Genomic DNA, 27,285 nt, shown 5'->3' with positions numbered 1-27,285 from the left:
CTCTCTCTAGGCTGTGTCTATAGTAGGAGATGAAGTTTTCAGTTTCAATCTGACATTAGATCCATATGCTACTGAGGGAGAAGCCTACACTGACATGTCAAAAGTGGATGGTACCGTATCTTTGAAAGTGGGCTGTATTCAAATAGTATACCTTCACAAATTTCTCATGTCTCTTCTGGTAAGTCTTTTTTTTCCTTTGTATGTTTCTACTGCATTCTGAAATTAGTCTTCCTTGTTTGTGTCCTCAGTACAAGTGGTAACAAGTTTCTGAAAGAGAAAGGATAGGCTTAATTTTTCATGTATACTATTAAAAAACTTTAAGTAGGCTTTAACTGGTTTGAATTTCAAAAAACTAACACAGTGCAGGTGGGTCACTTCCCACCCTCTGCTTTGGAAATAGAGAAAAGCTTGGTGCTATTTAAGGTATTTTGGGGGTTTTGTGTTCACTGCCCTCTCCACCCTGGCAAAAACCTGAGTTCATTGCAAACATATCTGAGCTAACATTAGAGACAAAACTATCTGCAAGGTTAGATGCTGTGAGGACTGCAAATTAATTACTGTAAATGTTTGTTTCTTCATCAAGTATCCTAATGTTGGCTTTTTCAATAAAGCACTAGGGGACTTTCTGTCATTCAGTGCTGGCTTTAATAGGAATTAGTATTCACTGGGGGCAAAGAGGGGCTCTAAAAATATGTGTCCCCAAAAGCTAATGAGGTAAAGGGATCTTGTAGCTAATGAAGGAAGAAAAAGTAGAGATGGGTTTAAAATGAGTGGATTGTGCTGGTTAGTACATTTTTGACCCTCTATTAGAGGTCATGACAGAAGGCACTCTGTTGTCTTTCCTCAGGGAAAACTTAACACAGTAGGCAGCATAATTGGTGGTTGATGTAAAACGAGAGAGTAATTTAGATTAAAAAACTATTTACAGACATTTCTCTTTTCTCTTCAACTGCTTATTCTAGACCTTCTTGAACAACTTCCAGACAGCTAAGGAGGCACTGAGTGCTGCTACAGTCCAAGCTGCAGAAAAGGCTGCTACCAGTGTAAAAGACCTGGCTCAAAGGAGTTTTCGACTTGCAATGGACATTCACTTGAAAGCACCAGTTATAGTAATTCCTCAGTCCTCAGTTTCCCCCAATGCTATAGTAATAGATCTTGGCTTGATTAAAGTTCAGAACCAGTTCAGCTTGGTGTCTCCAGAAGGCAGTTCGCTCCCTCCAGTCATTGACAAAATGGATGTGCAGCTGACAAAGCTGAAACTGTCTAGGTAAAGTGCACTTTACTAAGTAATGCCTTAGCTAATTGGTAATATTAATACTCTATAGGATATTAATCTAATTGCTTAGAAACCATGGTTGGTAACAGTGTCCAATATTTGGTGTTAAAATACCAACCTGTTATCTTAAGGGCAAATAAATTGTTAGTAAAATAAGATACTGTTCTGCTCCGGAAGCTGTTTAAGCCTAAAGAGATACTGCATTTGAGATTTTAAGATGTTAATTCGAAAATGTAACATATGACTTGACTTCTAACTTCCCCACCATGTGTTTTGGTGTTTTTTTCCCCCCTCCCCCTTTGTTTTAAGGACCACTATGGAGACAGGTTTGTTGCATCCAGACATTCAGATACTTCACCCTATTAATTTAAGCCTGTCTGTGGAACGAAATCTATCTGCAGTGTGGTTTCACAAATTACCGGTATTGGAGATCACGGGGTATCTGGATACAATGAACGTAAGTCTTGTGAAAAGAAGGTGATGAGAAGCTCGTGATAATACTTAATGTAAGACTAACCTTTATGTTATTTCTGGACACAAAGGTGCAATAAGCTGCAAATTTTTAGTAACTGTGGAGTAAGTTTCAGGGATGTCAACAGGGTTTAAACTACCTGTGTGAATGTAGAGGTTTGAAAGTGTCATATAAAACACCCGAACTGTTGTGTACACTTACTAAACTGAGAGAAAGAAAAGAGAAAACTGAAAGGGATGTCAAGGAGTCTTGTTTATTCCCTGCCATAAGGCAGGACCAACTTAAATCAAATGTCTTTGCGACCAGTTCTCTGAGCAAGTCTTTTTTTCAGGGGTGTTTTGTTTTGTTTTGGTTTTTTTTTTTCCAAATGGAATCTTCTCGAGAGGAATTTAAATTTATGCAAATACTTGCCTTAGGAGGTTTTGAAGCTGGGGTTACTATCTCCCTTGAATGACCTCAAGATAGTTGTTTTTTGTGGCAATTGATATACTGTGAAAGAAAATACCAGGTACATCTTGGGTGAAACTGGAATTAAAATACCATGAAGTAGCATCTCATTTACAGGAAAGTATTAAAAGCATAGATACGCTAAATAAAGGCTGCAATATATATTGATACAGCTTTAGAAGTCATAACCTCCTTTAATCTCCTAATCCTTTAACAATAAGCAGTTAAAAGAATGTCATTGTGTTATTTGAGGGACGATGTTGCTGACAAAATACCTGTAAATAAGCACTCTTCTTGCCAGGAAACATTGTTCTGCTTTGCTAGCTGGTGATAAATTTAAAGAACAATGTGTTTTTCCTGAGAACTGTGATCTGCAATTTCATAGGTTGTGTTAAGTCAAGAGGATTTGAATGTCTTCCTCAAAGTGTTGACGGAAAACCTTGGTGAAGCAGAAGAAAAACAAACTCATGCAAAATCAGTACTGCAAAAGGAAGGTCAGAGATGGAATTTGTTTGTCATGAATATTAAGTGTGTTAGCTTTCAGGAATAATGAAAAGCATTTATTATCTGGAAAGCAAGCTTAGATCTGAGAGTATGATGTGTAAGTGATAAACCCTTTTTAATTTTGCAAGGACAGTGTTCATACTTAAATGCTTCAAAAAAGTGGAAACATTACAAGACAAAATTTGGTAGTCATGTTAGCTAAATGGTAATGGAACTAGCAAGGTACTGAGATGTCAGAGTTGTCTTGTTGCCAGAACCTGTTTCTATTTCCATTGCCTGCTCTGAAGTTAAAGGCTCTGGCTTGTGGAAATGTTGCTAGCTTATCTTAGGTGAATGTAAGCTGTCTAAATGAATAAAAGAATTGGGTATGTTTCTTGAGCTAAACAAGTGGTGGCAATTTCAAAAGGTAACCAACGTATTGAATGCTTCAGGTAAAACCAAAGAAATGGAGAAATCGGTTTTGACACAGGATAAGAGTGTTCCAGAAGGAATGCTGTCTGAAAAGAGAAAAAGAACATTAAATCAAGATGTAATCAATATGCTACTTAATTTTGAAATCAAAGAGGTATGTGTCCATCTGTAAATTTTATTGTTACCGAATCCAGTACTCAAGTCTGTTTCTTAGGAGGAGTGGGCTATAAAGTCCATTTTAACTGTTTAAAGAAGATGGTACATACCGACAAAAAGAAAACTAACAAAAAACCCCCAGAACCCAGATTCTTCAGCTGTTTCTTTAGCTGTTTTCTTTTGTCTATATTATGTGAGATTGTATTTATAGAATATTGAACATACACAATACATCTAACAGGGAAAACCAGGCTTCTTCTGGATGTTCTGCACTCACCTAGCCTTAATCCTCCATAATGCTGCATATGATTCTCTTAGTAACAAACCAGCTGAAATAGTTAAGCTAGAACTAGTATTTTTCCCTGAGAGATACTAAGTCTGAGGGTTAGGTTGTAGGTGAAATACTGGGAAAATGCACAAGCAATCAATTAACAAAGATACCTATGTATAAGAAATCATACAAGCATGTTTCTTCTCTGAAGGTGTCTGTGATACTTAAATGTGAAGAGCTTAGCACGGCCTTTCATTTTTTCAAGAGTTGGACCAAACAGCTTAGGTATACAGGTTACTTTAAGTAACTGGGGGGTTTGCGTTTTTTTTTTGGTTTGGGGGTTTTTTTGTGTGTGTAATCTCTGTTTCGCTAAATCTCTGTGGATGCTTTTGTCCATACAAAATCTGGGTTCCTATTTTTTAGACAGGAAAAAAACCACCTTCAAACCCAAAATTATTCTATTGCCAGGTGAGAGTTGTATTCAAAGACTAGAAACTTCTTCCTATCCCCAGGAATGTGGGGAATGTCCCCTATCACAGAATGTGTGAGTGATATGAAATCATATAAGAAAACTTAGTTTTAAGGGCATTAGAAATATTTGTCCCACAGCTGAAGTGTAGACAGGTGGCAAGTTGGTACCGTCCCAGGTTTTGGGTTTTCTCAGTTTTTGCAGAATTACAGTTGCAATTGGCTGATGAGGTACCTGTCAACAAACAGCACACAGTTATCCAACACACATCACTAGTACCTTTGGCAGCTTCTCACTTTCAGATTTGCTGTCCTGGCTGTGAAGAATTTTTTTAGTGGTAGGACTGAGGCATATTACAGGCTAACCAGTAGTGTTCCATGCTGTCTTATTTAATATGTCTTATGAACAATTCTGTTTTGTTTAATATGGTTTTACACACACCTCACATGGAAATTTTTGCTAAGGTAGTGTCTATATTGTCTGTGGACTGTATATGTTGGGTGATTAATGATAAAATGCTAATTTGTTAGTGTACAAAGAGTACGCCACAATGATGCAGACAAAGTATTGACAAACTTGAATTCTTTAAATTCCTTGTGTTGTAAATTGTTAGGCTGAGGCACTATTTTTAGTTCCCAAGAATGGAAGATAATTGCTTCATGAAATAATTGCATTGAAATTGTTCATTAATAACTATAGTTCTTCTACTTAAATTTTCAGCTACAAGTTCTTTCTCACTTTCAACATTCCCATCAGTGTAATGCTTAAAATCTTTTATAAATGAAGAATTGTAATGTTGAAACACTTCTGTGTCCTTTATTATTATTTGCATAGCATCACATATTCAAAGATTGATTCATGTTGCTTTCTGTTCTCTACTGCCCTTCCTTCCAGACCAGTACGATTTGTAGTAACTGTTTGTTCCATATTCAAACTCCGTATGTAGCACTGTGTAGTGTCCGATTACAAAATTAAAGCATAGCTTGACAAAGTAAAGATATACTGCTAGGCCAACAAAATTAAATTCTAGCCAAATTAATAGACTTGGGATTTTTGTTTTGTTGTTGAAGGAGTTAAGAAGTGATTGGTTGCTTGGCCAAGAGGAACAGAGGGTGGAGAGTCTTTAACAAACTGGTGTTGTAGGTTCTCTTTGTAAAAAGGCAAAATGTCTAAATTAATACTACTTTTGAGGCTTAGCTGAGGAGATAATGCCCAGTTATAACTGCATGCCGTAATATCTGGACAGCTTTACTGAAACAGTAAACTTATTTCCCTTTCCATATTCAAGGTTGTAATAACCTTGATGAAGCAGGTTGAGAAGGAGAGATATCCATTACATATTCTAACTGTGCTACAGCTTGGAACCAAAACCAAAATTAGAAATCATGAATTGACTGCAGCAGCATATCTGAAAAAAATTACTATGAGATGCACTGAAATTAATGGTAAGTCTTCTAGAAAACTGGTATGCAGTCAGTATAGTGTGTGCAATCAGCTTTTTTAGCAAGAGAATAGCATGGTCAAAAATAATAATAATTAGCGGGGGGGGGAGAGGGCAGGAGGTTACATGCCAAATTCACTTAATGACGCTGTCCTGTGTAATTAAATTCAATTAATCTGTTTTAACTGATACCAAGTTTTACTCCTGTTGCTCGAATTAGCTTAATTTATTTGAGTTAGTTGCCTACTTTGAGTAGGAATGGTCCGTCCTGAGAAGTATGCTATCTGTTCAGAGTGTTTTGATGAATCTGTGCTTTATGACCAGTTCTGGCAGCACTGGAAATCCAGTGTGCTTCCTTGATTGGTCAGGTAACAATTCAAAGTGATATTGAAGTAATAACTGAAATAGCCATGTATTCAAAGTAGAAAAGTATGGTTTTGAATATAAAAACCTAGAGACAGGAATGCAAAACTAATTATAGGAATGCAAATAACTTTCCAGTTTTGAATCTTCTTTCAGGACCAAGATAAGTTAATTTTGACTAGTTTAATTAAAAAAAAAGTGAATACAGCATTTCACAAGGTAGTGCTTAATCTGCAGCTTCTCAGTGAAAAGAGATGTTTATCTTCACTATTTCAGCAAGAATAGTATATAATTAGTATATAATTGAGAATTAGCATGGAGGTGTTCCATAGGTTGAGTAAAGCTTGTTAGTGGGAATACTTTACAGTTTTATTTCTTTATTTGCAGACTCAAAAGGAGATCCTCTTTGCATTATTAATTCTTCAAGTGAGACAGATGAACATCTTCTGAAAATGGAATACATTAAGGTTTAAATACCTTTTAACTAAGATTATATGGGGAGTAAAATAAGGCTTCCATACTTAGCCTGTGTTAGACTTTCTTTTTCGCTTGTTTTAAAACCTGTAGGATTTGTATCTAAAACTTATCTAGGTCTTCTCTCAGATACCGATTTTTCAACTTACCATTTCATTTCACTCTCCACTGCTTCCATATAGTGCTTGCTTCATAAGTCAACACAGTTACTGAAATTGCTGGTGAAGCCAAATATTTGCATGCATTCTTCTCTGTGAACAATAGATTAGTACCTCTGTGAAACTTAATAGGTGAGATTAGTCCTTGCCTACGTAAGTGATAGGTGGCTCTCTACAGGTGGTGAAACTAGCATTTGAGGAGTTATTTGTTGGTTGCTAGAGTTTTTGAGCTTTTATTTAAAAAAAAAAAAAGCGCCCTTCAAAAACTGCACGAATACTTGAGAATTTGATAGGTTGTAGAACCAGTGGGCTACTCATGCTTTTGTCTATAATGACATAATTTTTGTAGAGAAAAACAAGTTAATTTGTTCTGACAAAGTACTAAGCATAAATTGATCCAGTTTAAATAGATCCTAGGTAAGAGAAAATTATGTAACTGGCCAGCTGAACTTTCACAAAATATGTGCTATAAAATGCCACTGAGCAGAGTATTCCAAGTACTCCATTCTGGTTGTCTTGATCATGTGCTTTATTTAGAGGACTGACTTCTTCAGGCTTCATCACTTTCCTTTGTTTTCTTTTGCAATTGGAATAATCCTTGTGTGTGTGGTAAATTCAATTAATTCAGTTAATGAATTTGATTAATTCAATAGAGACTGACTGTGTGCTTGGATTTTTTTTTTTCTTCCTTTAGGCTGATGCTGATGGACCAGATTTTGTTACTACTTACAGAAGCACCAAGCAAAACATCAATGTAAGTACTGGATGTATTTTTTTTAAGCTTCACAAATAGTAACAGCTGTATAAACTTGTTAGTTGCCCACTTTTTCTCTTCTCATTGAAGAGAGAAAAAAAAAAAACAAACCCCAACAAACCAACCACCCAAAAACCAAAACCCTGACCCTCTCATACTTCAAGCTTACTGCTTTATATTCGTTATACTGCTATATATTCATTATCATGTTATATACTTCAAAGAAATCCAGGAGGAAAAATTTTTTTTTAATAGAAGTATTTACTGTATTAATTTTTTTAACTAGAAGCTGTACTTTTTAGCTAGTTAAAATTTATAAGGACATATTTCTAACTGAGGCCTATAGGATGTGTTTTATTTCTGGAGTGATACACTTAGCAACGTATGAAACGAAGGCCTTGTGTTTCAGAGCTTGAAAGTTCGTAACAGTGAAATTGAGATGTGAGGTGAAATGTCAAACAAGCATTCTCAGAGGTTTTGTGTTCAATCAGTCCTTTTTTTTACTTCTCCTGAAAGCAACTATTCATGCGTAGTTTTCCACGGCTTCAGTGACTTCTGAAGTAAGCAGGTCATTTTGCTTTTAAAATGTTTCCTTTAAAGTATTAGTGGTGGGTGGAGCTTGCTTCTTGACAGCCATGTGTGGAACTTGAAGTGGCTGGACTACTTTAGAGTCAAGAAAGCTGACATCCCTTAATGTATCAGTAAAACCAGCACTTACCAAGAGTTGCTTTGGGCTAGGAAAAGTCAGCTAGCTGATGCTAGGTTTCACCAAGTAATATTGGCTAGGGTAGTTGCTATTCCCATACTTTGTGTTCTGATTGCAAATTTTGAATCTTACTGTTTTGTTGTATCATACCTACTAAAATATGTCTATACATGGTTCTGACGATGTCAACCAAAGTGCTCAATAGTCCACAATGAAATGCAGCAGAACTAAAAGAGCTTACTGAAAAGGCGTAAGCATACGAAGCATCAATTTTTAGATTGGCACAGTTCCTCTGTAGCTGTTCTAAGCTTCCCTTCCATAGCTCCTTCATCTGTTCTGGAGCTTGTGTGGTGTTAAGTTGAAGGAGATAGAAGGGTGAGATACTTGTGAAATAGAACGAGACACTTCTTTGTCAATTCTATGACAGTAACTTTGAGTTGTTATGCAGTAGACTGCTACTAAATAACAATGTTACTTTGTCTCCTTGCCCTCATTTTAGGTCATCTTTTCATGTTTGGATATAGTACTTCACACAGAGGCTTTGCTTTCCATCGTGAGTTTTCTCACATTCAGTGTTCCATCAGGTGGTCTTCCCAGTATTGATAAAGCGTCAGACCACAAGCCGCAAATAAAAGAACAAGAAAAAGGAAGTACTCTTAGACCAGGTAATGCAGTATTAGAAAGGCCATACTTTTGTTGCTTAATAGCATCTAGCCTTTGGTTTCAGAGGATACCATTTCAGGTAACAGCATTGCAGTCTATTTGGTGGAAAAACAAGGCATGCACAACTGTACGTGGGGAAGGAATAATCTCATTTAAAAAAAGCTAGATACTTTTGCTGTTGCTTAATTTTACAAATTCTCCTTACTCAACATAACTTTTTCCTAGGTAGTGGTCTGACTTTTATAATAAAAGTCAAATAAATGATTTTGCGGTGAACAGTACCAAAGCCTTTCCAAAGCATCAGTGTCACAAGTTTGTTGCTTTCCAATCTGAAGGCTCTAAAGAGTGCTTACATTGCTGAAAATAAACATTCTTGAGCCCTGGGTTCCGAACTGAAGGGCGTTGTGCTTATTTTAATAAATGGTGTCTGTAACCTTGAAATAGTACGAGTTTTTGTATGGAAGCTCCTTAAGAATGTTTTGTCAGGTCCTGTGTGGTTGATTCTTGTGTTTGCAGTGTTTTTCGGGAAATTCAAGGTTTTCTAATCCTAAATCTATTGGGATTGAGTTTACAGTGGCTGGCTGTTACATTTTGTGTTCTGCTGGCACCTTCAATTTTGCTGCAGAAACTTTTTTCACCTAATATGCCTAAATTGGCCTTGCTGCTCTATACAGAAAGGAACATTTCTCACGTGAGATAGTGTTTCAAATAATGAAGTGTACACTGTATTCAGCATACTGTTGCGTGAAAACTAGATACTAATGAAGAGAAAAACCATCATCTTGATTGCTGTTTGCCTGTGTCAGTGACTGTTCTTGTGCCAGAAGAAAACTGTATTAATAAAAGACTTATTTCATGTCTTGACTAATAATTAGCTTTTAGGGAATAACTGCGGGTTGCTTTTTGAATAGTTCATATATGTACAAAATAAATAATCTAACATTTGTTTTAAAAAATTGACTTATAATGAAGTTCTTGTATGCCTCTTGTGTTTCCTATCCAGTGTCTAGTAATGCAGCCCACGATGATATCTGTGAATTAAAACTCACTGCAAAGCTAAGTGCATTCAGTATTACGGTGTGTGATCAGACCTGTGGAATTGCAGACATTAGAATACAAGGTAAGGGATTTCTATTTAAATATTAGATTAGTTGGTTGTAGCAAGAAATATGTTATTTCCCTCCATTCATTCACTTCTGAAAGGCTAGTGTGTGCACTGTAGATGTCTCTAACATATGTTTGAATACATTTTGATTGTATGATATGATTGCGGTTAAGTATTTTAATAGCCAAAATGCCTGTGAGGGAAGAAAATGTTTGACTCGGAAAAAGAAGGCAATTAATTTCTAGGTGGAGTAAAATTAAAAGAAATGAAGGCACTGTGTTATAAATAACACAAGCTTCCATTTTTTAATATCTAGATCCTAGACAGTGTTGGGAACTTTTACTCTAGTCTCAGAGTCAATTTATGTTGGTGAATTTGTCACATGTAGTAAGGTCATGACTTCTGTCTTGGGTTTAGCATTGGTTGTTACATAGTAGAATGCTGGATTCTAAGCTATTCTTATTCCTTATATTCAGTAATAAATAATGCTTCTTTTTTAAAATTTGTTTACTTAATAAATGCACTTCAACAAATTGTTATCTTCTTCCTTTTGTCTCAAATCAGGAATGGATGCATCTGTAGCTATGAAAACTAAAAAGATTAAAGTGTTCTCCAGACTTGAGGACATTGTAATTACCAATGTTGATCCAAAAACAATCCATAAAAAGGTGATGTGTTGTGCAGATTGTAAACAAACAAAAAGACCTAGTTCTTTAAGTTATTTAATGACAGCACTGCAGTTGATTTGCTGTGTTGTATAATACTAAGTATGATGTAATGTACCAAATATTAAGCAACATTTCATTGGTTAATTTCCTTTATCTCAGGGAAGCAAAACATGCTTCCATTCAGTATTTAATTCTTTTTAATCATGTCTGCATTGATGTGTTTAATTCTGAGTAGCATAGGTTAAATATAAAATGGACTATAGATAACCAAGTGAGAAGAGACATACCATAAAATAGCTGATTCTGTTTCCTTTTGTGCCTGGCATATATGTGTCCAAGTATTGCTGATAAGTTGCAGTTGATCTTTTTGTGGAAATATTTCTTGGTTTGATAACTTAAGCAATAATTCTATTACGGATTACTGCCTGGGGGTATTAACTATATGGACTTAATCTTCTAGGCTGTCTCCATAATGGGAGATGAAGTTTTTAGATTTCACATGTCACTTTATCCAGATGCTACTGCAGGGGAAGCCTACACTGATATGTCAAGGGTGGATGGTAAAATGTCTCTGAAAGTGGGCTGCATCCAAATAATTTACCTACATAAATTCTTTATGTCTCTCTTGGTAAGACATCAGTTTCAGTTCTTATCCTGACATTAAAAGTTTTTTAATAAAATAAAATGTAAGCAGCTCTTTGACCTGTACCTTGCGGTGAGCTGCTGTACAAGCATATACAAGTATTTTCCTGAAGAAGTGTCACTTAAGTTGCACTGCTTTGTAGAAGAATGACAAATAAGGAGAAGGATGACAAAACAAGTAAGGAATTGAGTTGATAGCTTTAGTAATATCTTAAGAATTAAATAGGTAAGCAATGTCTTAGCTTGTGCATGACTTTAACCTTTTTCTCTTTTGAAACTTGCATGGTTGAATTAGAAGTTTCATGTTTCTGCCACAGCTGTACTATTTTTCTTAAATTTACATTTTGCCTGGGGCTTGCCTTTTTTGTGAGGCTTATTTACTCTCATAGAACTCTTACTTTTTTCACCACCTATCAACAGAACTTCCTAAACAATTTCCAAACGGCACAAGAAGCCCTGACTGCAGTCACTGCCCAGGCAGCAGAAATGGCTGCTTCCAGCATGAAAGACTTTGCTAAAAAGAGCTTCCGTCTCTTAATGGATGTCAACTTGAAAGCTCCAGTTATAATTGTTCCTGAATCTTCAACTTCATGTAATGCTTTGGTAGCTGATCTTGGCTTAATCAGAGTTCAGAATGAATTCAAGCTGGTGTCTTCAGATGAATCTTCTCTTCCTCCAGTCATTGACAACATGGATGTGCAGCTAACTCATTTGAAATTATCAAGGTATACATGGAGTTTTCTTCTGAGTTGAAATGTGTTTTTAAAGAAAATGGGTCCATGTTCTGTACGCAGCATTGTTCTGTTATTTAAAGATGATAGATGATGAAAACATACTAAAACCAAACTAAACACATCCTGCCCCCTGCACCTCCCACCCCCTCAACTAAGTTTAGGAGTGCTTTTAGCTAGGGACACATGTCCACAATCTCTAAAACTTCTTGGAAATAAAGGATTGATAGGACAGTAACTGAGTTCAACTTAAGTGCATACCTGGGCATGTAAGCACACGTTATTATTAATTTAAAAATAAGTATACCCGTAATTCTGCTAGATTAGTATGACATTATTTGGGGTTCTGCTACTACTAAATATTTTTCCTCTGCTGCTTCCACTGTCTTTTGTAGGTGCATTATATCCACAGATTCTCAACCAGATTCTGAAATTCTGTGTCCTGTGAGTTTGACTTTACTGGTCCAGAGAAATTTAGCAGCAACTTGGTATCATAAAACCCCAACAATTGGTATCAAAGGAGACCTAAAACCAATGCAGGTAATATCATGGCAAATCAGAGCTACATCAAAAGTTACATATATTCTCAGAATAGTACTTAGCCTAGTTAAGGAGCTTGTAAACTTGTTGCAATTTGTATTCTTTACAAAATGTTAAAAGACTTCCAGCTTGACTGTCCGGTTTATAAATCTGTTAGTTTTGATATTGTATAATGAATAGTTTTGGTGTAGCTGCATACAAATGGAATAAAACCTATTTTTATTTTTCTGGGGGTCTGTTGGAGCTATCCTTTGACTCAACAGTCAGTAAAGTCATTGAGATTACCTGTTGAGTTAGCATTTAAAACCTAGATTTAAGATTTTAAATTGTTTAATCTGTAACATTCAGGTTATTTGAGTGTTTAGTAGATTTATTAGAAATTAAAAGGGTAGATGTGGATCTCTAATATACAACAGTTCAAAATTATGGTTGATGTCTCTGCAGAGGGAGGGCTTTCTCTTTTTCTACTTTAACCATATGAATTTAAGTGGGTAAAAATGGACAAGGGGGTGTTTTAGTTGTTCATAAACCCTGTTTCATTCCTGCATCTGTGCTGTGGCCAAATGTAGCACTGATGAAGCACAGAGGAATAAAATACTTGAAGGAGTACCAGAAAAAAATTAAATGTAGAAAAAATATTCTAACGCTATGTATTCTGAGCGAAGTGACTGCATTTTGTCACTTACTACTGCTTTTTTTTGTTTTACGAACATTTTTGTTATAATTGGGTTCAGGTTCATTAACTCTTTAAAGGCCTACTGAATGACAGTTGCTTTAGTGTATACAATGTAAATCTTGGCTTTAATGTTATCTCATTATGTTTCTGGGTTACTGAATTGTTAAGAAGTGCTTATGATCATCAATTACTCGTATTTTTAGCAGGCAAAGAGCCTTTACAAGACTAGAAAGCGTTTATCATGTGGAGTGTTAGTTCTTGTTGTAACTCCTGTTCATAACAAGTAACAAATGATATTTTAGGAAAAATGGGCAAATTATTTATTTAGGGTGTTTTGGCCAGGATCATTTTGACTAGACAGCCTATTTATGGTGGAAGCAGCATGTTGTTTCTTCTCAACATTTGCATGCTATTGATAAAGATAGGGTTCTGTGTTGGAAAGAAATACTGTCACCAAAAATGAAGTTGTGGGTTTATCACTTTACAGATTGCACTCAGTGAAGATGATCTAACTGTTGTCATGAAAATTTTACTTGAAAATCTTGGAGGGGCTTCTTCCCAGCCAAATACTGTGCAAGAGAACATTGAAGATATGCAGATACTTAAAAAAGGGAAAGTTCCAAATGAATCTGATTTCTGTGAGGGTATGTTCAATTCAAAAGCTGAATATGTTTATGCAGAGGGCTATTTGCAAATTCAAACATCATATTTATCTGAAGCACTTAAATGTGTGTAAATAAATCCTTTTTCTTAATTGTTACATATGTACTGAGTACACGAAAAGTTATAAAAAAATGTATGGCATACATGAAGTGTGAGCAGTTGATGGTCAGAAGTTTTTGTAGCGTGTTTTTTGCAATTCATCTTTTATAGGAAGGTATTCTTCAGTCTATATCAATGACTCTTGTAAGTTGCAGGTGGTTTAAAAAAGAAAAAAGCCAAACCAACTACCCCAGAATGTTGTATGTCTCTGGATGAAATATTGTTAACATTTTGCCAAAATCTGTTTTTGTCCAAAACTTAACATTCTCAATGTCAAAAAATTACTGTTCAACCAATAGTTGAATTGCTATACTATGAGAAGAAACTGGAAGGAAGAGCAGTGCAAACTCCTTGAGCAGTCTTGGTATTTCCTGTAATTCTTCATTAAAACAAATGAAGAACTGCAGTAAATTAATGACAGCTTTTTTTAAGGTTCTTAAACCACTCTGTACTAGGTAATTTTAGCATGCATTGAATAGAACGAAGTGATATTGAGTAAATAAAAGTGTGAATTGTTCTGAGTAGTCTTCTGGATTTAGAGCTTTTCCTCTTTTTGTGACTTTCTGACCTTAATTTGAAAAAACTAAATAAAAAAAAAACCCAAACAACAAAAAACCAACCTCAAACCCAGAAAACCATCGCCAAACCAAGTGTTCTAAAGAAATGTAAAAATACTTTCTTTTCACTGACAGGTCCTCTTCTTGCTTTTGGACAAAAAAATGTTTCTACAGTTCAGTCTTCTGCGGAATGTTATACAACGCTTAAATTTGACTTTAATTTTGAGTCACTTTCAGTAACTCTCTACAATAGTGATACGCATCAGGTTTGTGACAAAGCTTTTACCATACAGATGGGGTGGGGAACTTAGGCTTCTCACATGGACAGAACTCAGGATACTAAAACAAAGAGTTTTATTGGCTTGTTGGCTTGTAATGCTTGCCTCACGGAGCTTACACAATTTATCCTGGAACTTTGAGGTTTTATGGGCAGAGAATGTCCTTAATTTGAAGGACGTAAGTGCATTTCTAAAAATCACACTAAGACAAGATAATAAACCAACCAATCAAAACCACCCACCATTTGATTTGGTCATTCAAGCCTTGGTTCCAGTTATCTAAAATAAAAATGAAAATTTGAAAAGCAGGGATTGCTGGCCTAGATGATGCTAGTTCTATGCATAGTGCCTGGATAGTTAGTAAGGAGATCCAAGGTGTACATGGCCCATACTTCCCTCTTACATATCCCTGAGTGTGAGCAATAATGAACATCCTTCCTGTGCTGAAAACAAAAGAGAAAGATGTGCAATGTTGCCTTGTTTTTATGACTTAATATGCTTTGTCCAGATGTGAAGGTGCTTGCTTTATAAGTCTTGGTATATAGCGGACATGTGGTAGCTTTGCATTTAAACAAACTATAATGCAGGAATTTGTAGTGCTTTTTGTATGAGGGGTGTATAATTTTAAAAAGTTCTTGTGAAATGAGCATCACGGGAAGAAACACACTGTAATGGGATTTTATTTTAATTTCTTCATATCCTTTCTGCTTATTGCTGAGGTCCTGGCTGTAAATGAGTTAGTGTGATGAGAGCGGAGGGATCCTCTGGTAGCAGGTTCAGAGTTGAGATGGATTATCCTTCGGTCACGCATTCTGAACAACTGCTAGAAATGTGAAGAAACAACTTTACTACAACCCAACTTGTTTTTTCTGTTTTCTCAGTGAGTTTCTTGGACTAATTTGTATGATTGGAGGACTGATGACAGCAACAGGCTAATCAGATCCTTCAATTCATGGATCAAAATGCATGCGGCTAGCAGCAAGGAAAATGTGCTTATTACTTTGTTCTGTGATAACTAGTCCTAGTATTTCTCATTACGTAGAAGTCTCTGCTTTCGCTGCATAGTGACAAATTACGCCTTGGTGAACTCCGACTGCATCTCATGGCATCATCAGGGAAGATGTTTTCAGATGGTTCAATGGATATTAATGTTAAACTCAAGGCATGTACCCTGGATGATCTCAGAGAAGGAATTCAGAATGTGACTGCAAGGTAAGTTTGAGTGCAACAGAAGTGAAAAAACTCCATGCAACTTGTGAGGAAGACTGTTTCCTTGTTCTATGCTTTGCTTCACATCGGATTGATAAAACTTAGTAGGGCTGTCAGTTGTTGCCTGTCATACTGTACGCTAAAGCAATGGATGACGTAATTTTAATAATGTTAAGCAAGTTTCTTCTTTTATATGTTGATTTCCCAGGTTATCCAAAACAAAAAAAGTACCTGGGGGGCCTGAGTATTTTACAGTAAACTGTGTAGAACAGCTGAGTAGAGAGCAACCAGCCCCAGCTAGAGAGTTCTATGCACTGAAACTTTAGTCTGATTGTTACATGCCACATATGTAGTTCCAAAACTAGCATACAGATTTTAAATTGAGATTACTCTTCTGTTAGAGAAGTCTATATCCTCTTATTTCTGGAGGAAACACTGATTGCTTATGTTGTAATTTTTATTTATAATGGCGCGGGGAGAAAAATTGGCACTACTTATGCATCCTTGTCTTTCTACATCTATGTGTTATGATGTTTGAAATATTTCTTATTAAACTTGTTTTCCAGAATTATAGACAAGAAAGATGACACAAATGATAGTTCTATGATAGATATAAGCTACAAGCAGGACAAAAATGGAACTGAAGTTGTTGCTGTCCTTGACAAGCTGTACATATGTGCCAGCATGGAGTTTTTGTTGACAGTAGCAGATTTTTTCATTAACTCAATGCCGGCATCCTCAACTCAAAGATCTCCACAGTTCCAATTAAAGCATGTTGCTTCTGGGAAATCCAAGCCAGAAACAGGTCTGTAAAACTGATTTCCACCCCCCACCCCCATTCCCCTCCTTTTACAGACTTCATGCTGAAAATAAATCATCCAAAAGTTTTCAAGATGCTATCTTGCTATCAGACTTAAGAAATTAGTTTATTCTTCACAATGTGTAAATTGGCCACTGGTACCATAGATTGTTGTAAGCAGTAGTAGTTCTAAAACTGCTGTGTTAAGTAGTGGAGTTGTGCTCTTCAGCAGAGCTAAATATTGAAAATCACTCGTGCTGAACAGGATTTTTACCCATATAATATTGCAAAGGAAGCATCCTTAGGGTAAAAAGCGCCATGTAGATAGTAGTTAAGGAAGTAAAAAGAACAACTTACTCTTTAAAAGCGAGTGGCGAACAATTTCTTACCCTTACTTCTGCAAGCTATGTATTTTGAAACTGTAGGTTATTATTTGAGTTTAGTTATAGAAAACTAAGTTTTTGATGAACAGCTTTCCTCTTTTTGGTTGAAGACTGAAGGTAAAGCATGATGAAACAAGGGCAAGAAAGACCACTTCTGAGGGTTTGTGATTTTTTTTCATTTTATTTGTTTGGTTTTAAGTGATTGCTAGGCTTGCCTGAGTTGTGGTCAGACCTCAACTGTAGGTTGTGTTGTCTAGCTGGTTCCCAACAGCCCTTCCTTTCTTTTGGGGAACTTGGCAGAGTGTGAGGAGTGAGCCTTAGGTTTTACAAATTGCCCTAGTGATGTCAGCAGTTCACTTCCTCTCCTCTTCCCTTGTTGGAGATATGCACAAGTCCTGTGATGAGATAGATGGTACACACTCCAGAAAAATGGCACTTGCAGGTGCTGCTCAGGACTACCCAAATGTGTTGCTGGCTGCAACCCATGATGCCTAACTTTCTTTGCTTTTCCTGGAGTGCACCAAGCCGCAACTTGGCACCTGTTCCATTGTATAGGTGTGATATTCTGATATTTCCAGCAAGCGGTAGGCGCGAGTAACCCATATAATGAGTCTTAGTGCGCAGGAGGCTCACACATACCTATACTGTCTGTCATTGGGAACCAAAGTGACTTGATCCACCACTAGGTTAGAGTGTCTTGCTTTTAACTGAGATAAATATAATACAGTTCTCTCCTGTTTGGAGACTGAGTGGATATTCAGACAAGAAATTGTATATTGCTAATTTGGTTTCAGTTAGTAAATTTTCACTCTAAAGAAGTTAGTTACTTTAGGTATTGAGCCAGAAGGTAACTATTTACAACTCAGCTTCGTAGAGCCAGTGCTTAGGTTGACTACAGTGTATAGAGGTAATACTGTGTCTTTACAATATTGAAACAAACAGTTTCTTCAAAACAAAACTTCTGACCAGTTTGCTGCTGATTCCTGGGCACTGTGTGATACTCGGTTTCAGCGAAGTATTCCTGTAAAAATCGAGACATTATTTGTGAAATTTGTACCTCTAAAATTTATGTAGCAATTTTTATGCATGGTTTAGGTATTATGTACATAATAATGCTTTCAAACCTTTTATATTCAAGGCGTTTTTTTACTTATTTTCATAGAAATATCTGTACGGCCAAATATGACAGTAAAAGCTGTGATCATGGATCCAGAAATTGTATTTGTTGCTAATTTGACCAATGCTGATGCCCCCACCTTAAAAGTTTCCTTCCAATGTGACTTTTCTCTGACGTCTGGAAAGCCCGCACAAAGGATGACTGCTCAAGTGAAGGGCTTCAAAGTGTTGGCCTGTGCCTTTCTCAAAGAAAAACAAGACAAGAGTGTTACTACGGTAAGAAAATTTGTTTTTCATAATGAAAAAAGTAATGAGAACTGTTGGCAGGTGTGTCCTTCAGTTGACATATCCATAGCACTCAGAAAATTCAGGTTTTGTATCATTGATTATTATGAAGATAGGAAGGGGGTGTGCATCTGTGGTATGCCATTTAAAGGTGAATCTTTTATCAGTAGGTGCATCACTTCATCACTCTGTCTAAAACCTGTGTAGTGCATTTGTTAATTAAATTAGAAATTTCATAGTGAACAAATTGTATGAAGGGTTTTGAAGACTAAGAATACCTCGCTGCCACTTTGTTTACTGCCTGTCAGTTTACTTGTTGCAGTAGAGTATGCTGATCAGCGTGTTGTCTGGAACTTCATCTACTTATTCCTGGCAGGGAGTGTTGAGCCACAAAGGTGGCCTGTGGTATCTTTCCTTATGCATTTAGTTTTCTTAAGGATTCAGGAGGTTTTTGACTATACCATCAGTCTATCTGTGTGTTGGGTTTTTGTTTTGTCTGGTTTTTAAGCCTTATGTCAAAAGCTTTTATTTCACTGACTTTTAATCTTCCAGTACAAAATTGGTCTTGTGCAAATATGGATGGTGGAATGAAGCGCAGTAACGCTATGGAAAGAATGCTGATACTCTGAAACGTGGTGTTATTTTATGGGATCGGTATCCCTTTGGCCTATGGGATTAAAAAATACAAGACCATTTGAAAAGGTTAGATTCCAGGAGTTACCTTAATAATCAAATTATGTTTTTCACTCAGGTGTTACAGCCATGTTCTTTGGTCATGGAAAATATGATGCATGTCTCAGGGTTACAAACTGTGGTAGTAACAGTAGAAGAACTTACTATAAAGGTAAGATTATTAAAACTGTCTTTGGAAGAGCAGGTGTGTTTCTCAAGCTGTAGCTTGGGTTTTTTTAATTTATGTATTGCTATTTAAAATTTCCATTTTCCCCACTAGTTTAATTCCAGAAATAGGCATTTATCCTTTTTAGAGCTGCTCTGTGTTGGAAAAAATTATTACATGTTCCTTGTTTTGGCAATCTTTTGGCAAAAAGGACTAATTTAAATACTTCAGATACTAGGATTCCTCCTACCAGTTTCTTCCAAACTTATGAAACAACTCTTCCCCCTGCTGCCACCACTGCTATTTTTTTCTTCAGAGAGACTTATAAGCAGGAGCACGCACACAAGTGCATGTAAACTTAAGGCTGTTAACATGATTTCCAGAATGATATACAATGTGAAATACCTTGTTCTTAATAGGTAAATTAATAATTGTGTCTATAGTAAAGGTCTTTCTGAATGTAATTTGCTAATTCTCCTATAAAAAGTTCCCAAATTCACATTTGTGATCTGAAAAGGTGGTCAGTGGTGAAGTCTTAAACTGTAAGCAATAGTACATTGTTCCTAAAGCATAAAGCTTTTGACAGATCTACCGTACTGCTAATTGAAATGGTGGTGTACATAACTCTGCAAACATGCTTTTTTGAACACCTCGAAGATCTTAAAAATAAATTCACGTTTTACGATGTAGTAGGGAAAAGGTTGATATTGACTGCTGTTATAGGAGTGCCACATATCAGTAACAGTGAAATTCCAATCTGAGAATTTTGTTCTTGAGCCTGTGGGATTGTGAGGGAGGAACTGGGAAATTTTTTAGGAAAGGAAAATAAGAGGAGGTCCATGAATGGATTCTGTTTCTTTATCTTGGAATTTAAGTCGCATCTCTTATAAGGGCCCTTAATGCTGTGTACCTGTATGAAGAAATGAAGAGTTATTTGCTGTTTCCATTTATCATATATTTTGTAAGGTAATTTGGTTTTTAAAATGTTTTGAGCTATAAAGGATGTTTTTTTTCTTTGTTCAAGATCTCACCAATAATTCTGAATACTGTGATGACCATTATGGCTGCCATAAAACCCAAAACGACAGAGGAGGATTCTAGAGGAGCAACTGAAGTTTCTGAGAATTTGTGGCAAGTGAAGCCTATAGATCAGTGCAGTGCTTGGTTTCTTGGTGTTGATGTAGCCACAGAAGCAACAGAAACTTTTAAGGACCGTGAACATGTTCTGAAACAAGAGAAATTTGACATTCTAGTGAAATCGGTTCAGATCACCTTGGAATGTGGTCTGGGACATCGTACTGTCCCTTTACTGTTAGTAGAATCTATGTTTTCAGGTGTCCTTAAAAACTGGTCCTCACTGATGGAGGTCACTGCTGATATGTCACTGGAGGTATGTAGAATCAAATTGTTAACAGTTTAAAACACTTATGCACGTTTCATAATGTTCAAATAACTTTTTAGTACACTTTCTATGTGCTAAATTAATAATAGGTTTAAATTGTTATGCTCTTAGGATTTTTTTAGTAGTCAGGCAAGTATGACTAAGCATAATGTGGATTTTAGAGAAACTTTGCAATCAATAGTAGATTTTAATGGTAATTGCTACTGTGGAATAATCTAGTCTTCTCTGTTTCTCTATTACTTTTGCATATTCACTTTTTGCTGTATGAACAATGAGCTTGGCTTAGTTGAATATTCATATTGAACTCTTATTGCCCACCTTTTTTTGTTTCTCTAGAATTGTGTTTATTGGTAAGATAGAAGTTACACTCTTTTTTTCAAAATCTTCTCTGCATCTTGCATTGTAATCACACCATATTTGTTTTGCCAGTTATTGCAACTCTCTTCCCCAAGATATGGTAAATTCCGAGGTGGTGTAAGTCTCTTATGGAGGCAGCATGTTAAAATTTCATACAACCAGATGTGCAGCTGCTCTGTGCAATAGGTTAACTACATCGTAGTTATATTTTGTCAGTTTACCAAATGTGCCTCATACTCCATTCTGTACTGTGGATATACAAGTAGCCTTCTCTCATTGCTAGATGTGCATATCATAATAGAGTATGGAAGATGCATACCTAATCCTATACAACTGGGGGAAGGCACTGCGGTTCCAGAAGTCGGGAGGGATGAGGAAGATAGCTGAAAGGGAGTGTCCAGAACTATTTGGTCCGCAACTTCTATTCAGATTTGCAGTGGCTGAAGGGAAGTAAAAACTTGGTGTAGGCTATGAGTTAGATGAATTGTTCCAGCGGACCAGATTCAGGCTAAAGTTTGCTCAGACTAATTGTTATTTCATAGTACAATGAAGTACTTGCAGTGTTGAAGTTTTTGATCTCAGTCATTCTCTCAAACAGTGTAGGAGAGGATAGAGACTGCATTGTATTAAGCAAAGGTGTTAAAAACATATGGAGTTACCAGGCTTTCTGAAAGCTCTAAAAGCAAGCCAGGTAATCAGTTTTCCAAAAATGATGTTGCTTACGAAAAATGTATGATATATTACACTTCTGTCTATTAATTTTTTAAGCCATTAAAAGTTAATGCTAGACCTCCAAAATGTGAAAGAAAGATTGATTGTTTTCTTATTAATGTTTTTCATACTAAATGCTATTGGAAGGAACTCAGTCCTTTATTTTTACATGCTCTATTTAATTTTGATTCTTTCTTTAGATTCATTATTACAATGAAACCTATGCAGTGTGGGAGCCGCTTATTGAACGAATTGAAGGAGGAAAGAAGCAATGGAGTTTAAAGCTGGAAGTATGTAAACATACTTGAAACTACGTGAAATAACTTGAATAGGCAGCTATTTCTTAAAACTTTTATGTGACAGAACATTGACCTTTCGAATGCTGTTGCTTTGAGGGAGCTATGCAATTTCACATGAAAAAAAAATCATTCTTTAGCCATCTTAAGGTTTTTCTGAATAATGTTAATTGTCCAGTGCATGGGCAAAATGTAACGTGTAACCACACATACAGAGAGGAAAGAAAATAACTTGCTTGCCTTCATTGTTGGTATAAAATTTCTGTGTTTGTGTAAGGTGTCTGAGATTTACAAGGTAAAGTAGGTTTTCCTTTGCTTGGCAAAATTGTAGGTCAAGTTTTTTCCTGTTTTAACATAGAAGAAAGTAATTATGTGTTCATAATTGCCTCTAATGAAATTTTTGTTTTAGATGAAGACTAACCCTGTCCAAGAGAGAAGTTTGATGCCTGGGGATGATTTCATTGTTCTTCCTGAGCCACAAACTGCAGTTAACATCTCTTCGAAGGATACAATGAATATAACAATATCCAAATGTTGTCTTGCTGTTTTCAGTAATTTAGCCAAGGTAGTCCTAACAGGCAGAAGGTGCTGAATTATGTGGTTCTGTAGGAAGTTCTGATTTCTTTTTTTTTAAAGAACTTTCTGTGCTGTCAGTCACAAGCCAATGACTGTTCTGCAGCCCTGACAAATGTTACCTAGCAGGGCTAAGGAGTTTTACTCTGATTAGTCCTTTAGGGTTAACAAAAAGGTGGCGCTAGCTTTTGAAAGAAGCAATTTCTGTGTTAGAACAACAAATGTGCTTATGAAGGACTTAAGGATCAGTCCTACAAGCAGGCTGAATGAAGATAAAACCCTCCAATAAACACAACTATTTCCTACAGTTCTTTTTCTGAAATATGAAAAGAGAAATTTACTTCCCTTCCATCTTTTCTCCTTAATAGAATACTAAGAAAAGTGTGCATTTTAGGATTGGCCTTCAAACTGTAGAAGTAGAATGTCCAGTGTGTTAAAAATATTTTTTTCCCTATTTTTCTTATGACAGTAGGTGTGCTTATGAACGTCCTAGGTTTTTTTCCCCTTTTTTATGGGAGGAAGAAATTTTGGTTACTAAATCCAGCTATTTTTACAGAATGTGACTTATGCCTATTTATTTTTTAATTATAAATGGGCAACAGTTCTCTAAGTACTTGCTTATACTGTAAGTCTATATTGGCAGTCAGTTGCCATGCTTTTATGTAATCAAATGTTTGGAAGCATAAGTTGTGGTTGAATATGAAGTATGTACATGGTGAACATGCTTGGGACTTCTGTGTCCCAGATGTTATTTTTCTCTTACAACCCGACAACTGTAAAAAAAATTCCCTGTGAGGAGCATGAATGCTTATTGTAGCATCAACATTTGCTGCAAATCACAGAATAGTAATGAAATTTTCTGGAAGTAACCTTTAATTCCCTGAAATACTACTATACAAAGCATGGGTGTTGCTATATGTATATATTTTTTCTTTTTTCTTTAAAACGGTAGTTGCTGGGACCTGTCTCTTAAAGCCTTTATATATATGTTATTGTGGCTATTTATGTATGACGTATTATATATGTTGTTAATTACAGGCATTTTCAGAAGGGACTGCATCCACGTTTGACTATTCCTTTAAAGACACTGCACCTTTCAGAGTGAAAAATGCCCTAGGTGTTCCTCTCAAAGTGCTTCCTGGCCCCAATTTTCGAATAGTTGGTTCAGTTGAAAAAGAAAACATGAACGATTTAGAAATTGGTCAGAACATGGAACTGGAATACTCTGTTTTTGAAGCACCGCAACGAGGAAAGTTGTCTGCATTGTACCGACAAGAAAGCTCCATCTTCTCTTTAAATTTAGGTATTATGCTAGGGAACACTGTGTGTTATGACGTGTTGAGAATGGGAAGATGGGGACGTCAACATGGTTAAATTCAATGTGATCAAAACTCAGGTGAAGTACATTGTGTTGAAACTACTTTTGAATACTCATGGCAATTAAAAAAAAAAAATTAAACCAGCTACTGGACTTCTTAAAAAGATGTAAAATTCCTTCTCTCCAGTTTTCAGAGAGTGGAAAGTAAACTGTTTTTTCTCCCCCTTTGGAAGAAATGGAAGACATTCTAGTGGAGTCATTGATAGACCATCTTACAGACCCCTGGGACATAGGCCTGTGGGTTCCAACTCCTGTTAGACAGGATCTTCATTTCTTATATCCCTACTACCATTCGGCTTTCTGTAGTTACCCAGTTACTTGAAAGCAGTTATGATTCTTCTGTGTTTTTAGCTTTTCCAGAAAATACTCCTAGGACAATAGGATATAATAACTACTAATACATAATCTGCTGTTATTTTCTTTTCCATCTCATCCCATATGAAGGTATTTGGCCATGATATGAAGATCATGTTCTGTGTTGCATTTTGTTAACTCACCCAACAAATATCTTTGTTTACAATTTGGTGTACTTATTGTGCTGTGTATAAATCATAATCATAAGTTACAGTCTTCAAGAGTATTCTGACCTTAAAGCTTTCCTTCGATGCTGCTCAAATACCATTTCAAGGTGCTTTTGCCAGAGTGCTTTGATCCTGGTTGTTGAGTTTAGAGAAGCTAAAGTATTGTGCAAACAGAAAATGGTATTGTGATTTGTTTTGCCTAACTAAGACTTTTGTATTTTTTTTTATGGATTAGAACTTCAAGGATATAAAGAAGTGGTAAACATTCCCATAGCCAAACCAGGTCGACGACTGTACAACATAAGAAACCTTCTTGTTGATCATTCAGACTCGATCATTGTACAGATAGATGCTAGAGAAGGAAATAAGGTTATTACTGTACGATCTCCTCTGCAGGTAAAAAACCAAACCAACCAACCAAACCAAAAGCCTAAAAGCAGTGCTCTTCTCTGAGTGACTTTGCTTTTCTTCCTTAATGCATTTTTTTAAGATTGTACTTTTCCAAAAAGTTACTTAAAGGCAAATTATTAAGTATTTTACTCTTATTTGTTTCATGAATTTTTATCTGTATTCTGTATGTTTGTGTCTTCCTGATAAATGAAAAATTCGGTTTTTACTTTTGGCTTTCTAATATCCCCAACATTGAAGTTGGAATACGTACTTCTTATGTGACTTGGCATTTAAGCATGTTTTTCAATTCATGGAACTTAAAAGTAGCATAGTTTTCTCATATGCTTGCATATTGTTCTCCTTCAGAATTGTATTTCTTACTAAGATGCACAGAAGTCTGTTTTCCAGAGCAGTTTAATTAAATCTACTAATGTTGTTTTTCCTTGTTGCTATTCATACTTTTTCCTTTAGAAATTTGTACCATAGAAATGTAATGAAAATTATGCATTTTGATCCTAGATCAAGAACCATTTCTCAATCCCATTTATGATCTATAAACTGGCTAGAGATGCCAGGTCGCTGGAGCCAATTGGCATATCCGAGCCAGAAGAGGAATTTCATGTTCCTTTACATTCATACAGGTACACTTTTTCTGTTCTGTAGGGCTAATCTTTGTGAGACTGATGCACAAATACAGCATTAGCGTGGAAGCTTAAATTTGCACTTGGAACTCTTCCTGACTGGGCTAAAAACCCAAAATGCTACCTTTATTAGGTAATTAGTGTGCTGCAAAAGCCCTTCAGAATGTTAGCAATTACTTTAAAATGGGTGAAGTTAGCTGTCAATGGAAAGCTATTGTGTACCATTACCTGTCTTCTTCCCATAGGTGTCATCTATATGTTCGACCAACAGGAATGTTAGAGGGTCAGTTTAAAGAGTCCACGACTTACATTGCCTGGAGGGAAGAGCTACATAGGAGCAATGAAGTGAAGTGCTTGTTACAGTGCCCAGCCATCCAGACAAATTTCTTGCCTCTAATAATCAGCTCAACAGCTGTACCTGATGAACTAAATTTTATTTCAACTTATGGAGAGGAGTGGGATCCTGCCTACATTATCCACCTTTACCCTACACTGACTGTGAGGAATCTTCTACCATATTCCTTGAGATATTTACTTGAGGTAAGTTATTTTACGGTTTTATTTGTAAATCTTCTACTTGATTTTAAGTAAGACCATATTTCCTTAGAAGTGGAGGTGAATGTAGTGTGGAAGACACTGAATGTTGTTTTTTGTATTTTGTATTGTAAATGAGTGAGTCAGCTGATGGATTGATTCTGGGAGTTTGGAGGATTAATTGTTTTTAATTTGGGTGTACCTGGCTAGTTCTGCCTTGCTTCTTAAATATGAATCCTGTACTGAATTGGTCTTTCTCTTTTACGTTCTTCTGAGATCCTGTTTGTGTTTTGCAAGATACCTTTTGTTTCACAGGGAAAGGCATAAGAAAAAGGATCTAAAATTTCTGGAGCTTTTCTTCTGTGTAGAAAACACAACTTCTCTCCATTCTGACACTGATTCTTTACTGAGGACTATTGTGAGGGTCTCCCTTGCACAAATCGGAGGATTTCTTTGCGGGATGCCACACAGACTTTTTTCTTCTTCTTTCAGTATTTTCAATATCTAGTATTTCTTTGAGAGCTGAGTGATTTTAGTAAATAGAAAAGGTGTGAGGATTTAGAACTATCATCCTAGTTTGTTCTGTTTTGTCCTACTCGCATAACGGGCTGTGGCATTCATTTAGATCTTCCTTTCACTTCTGTCCAACATCCTAATGGCACTATTTCCAGTTTCCTTACCTTCGCTGTACTTCAGTACTCAGAGTCACAGAATGTAGAACAGAGTGCCATTGCCTTGATTGAGGAGCTGGAAACTAGTAATTTAAATCTATTTCTGAAGTCACTATACCTGTAGATGGGTATGTGCTTATTGTCTTCACATCCCTCAACAAATCAAGCCTGGCCACTATTCAATACAGTAAAATACACTGTTTCTCAGTAAAAATTAGGAAAGCTGCTGTTGTGGGATGCTACAACCTGAGGAAAGCTGTGCTACCAAACAGTATGGCACAGCTGGTGGCTTTCTGCCTTGGGTGTTCTTTAATGTGAAAAGTCCTGGCTGTACATCTGTAGCACAGTCCAATTCAGTGTTGCACCCAGTATTGTAAATACATGAATAAGAACTCATTGCCCAAATCCACTGAAAATCATGGACCGGGGAGGGAGGGAACAGAGACAAGGGATACATTGGAACTAGTTTGCCTTCCTGAAATCCAGAATTAAGCAGTCTTTACTGTCCTGCAAGAAAAGTGCAATTATTCATAGGGTCAGGCTCAAATGAAAGTGATTGGAGACTGAGACGTGGTACAGAGATATCTGAAACATGTGCATCCTGCAAGAGAAGAATAAGATGCTGGTTTTGGCATACCTAAATTTTATATATTAAAA

At 36.2% G+C, this 27,285-nt stretch overlaps 1 protein-coding gene across 3 annotated transcripts in view; it reads left to right on the top strand.

The window, feature by feature from the left end:
• The window catches only part of VPS13C (vacuolar protein sorting 13 homolog C), a 100,390-nt gene that overhangs the window by 41,890 nt on the left and 31,215 nt on the right, over positions 1-27,285 (top strand). For all 3 annotated transcript variants that reach the window (XM_076348377.1, XM_076348376.1, XM_076348378.1), the window contains 27 exons: positions 11-178; positions 963-1,267; positions 1,586-1,733; positions 2,581-2,689; positions 3,131-3,264; positions 5,295-5,451; positions 6,198-6,277; positions 7,137-7,196; positions 8,402-8,567; positions 9,569-9,685; positions 10,235-10,338; positions 10,799-10,966; positions 11,401-11,705; positions 12,107-12,251; positions 13,415-13,571; positions 14,382-14,512; positions 15,567-15,736; positions 16,300-16,538; positions 18,078-18,307; positions 19,068-19,160; positions 20,179-20,544; positions 21,825-21,914; positions 22,330-22,485; positions 23,532-23,796; positions 24,628-24,788; positions 25,302-25,423; positions 25,669-25,963. In XM_076348377.1, the coding sequence (XP_076204492.1) occupies positions 11-178; positions 963-1,267; positions 1,586-1,733; positions 2,581-2,689; positions 3,131-3,264; positions 5,295-5,451; positions 6,198-6,277; positions 7,137-7,196; positions 8,402-8,567; positions 9,569-9,685; positions 10,235-10,338; positions 10,799-10,966; positions 11,401-11,705; positions 12,107-12,251; positions 13,415-13,571; positions 14,382-14,512; positions 15,567-15,736; positions 16,300-16,538; positions 18,078-18,307; positions 19,068-19,160; positions 20,179-20,544; positions 21,825-21,914; positions 22,330-22,485; positions 23,532-23,796; positions 24,628-24,788; positions 25,302-25,423; positions 25,669-25,963 (4,641 nt within the window). The remainder of the gene's footprint in view (positions 1-10; positions 179-962; positions 1,268-1,585; positions 1,734-2,580; positions 2,690-3,130; positions 3,265-5,294; positions 5,452-6,197; positions 6,278-7,136; positions 7,197-8,401; positions 8,568-9,568; positions 9,686-10,234; positions 10,339-10,798; positions 10,967-11,400; positions 11,706-12,106; positions 12,252-13,414; positions 13,572-14,381; positions 14,513-15,566; positions 15,737-16,299; positions 16,539-18,077; positions 18,308-19,067; positions 19,161-20,178; positions 20,545-21,824; positions 21,915-22,329; positions 22,486-23,531; positions 23,797-24,627; positions 24,789-25,301; positions 25,424-25,668; positions 25,964-27,285) is intronic.

This window comes from Aptenodytes patagonicus, chromosome 10, assembly GCF_965638725.1.
Source record: "Aptenodytes patagonicus chromosome 10, bAptPat1.pri.cur, whole genome shotgun sequence".
Lineage (NCBI taxonomy): Eukaryota > Metazoa > Chordata > Aves > Sphenisciformes > Spheniscidae > Aptenodytes > Aptenodytes patagonicus.
Note: the sequence above shows the minus strand (reverse complement) of the source record. Positions and strands in the feature narration are given on the sequence as shown.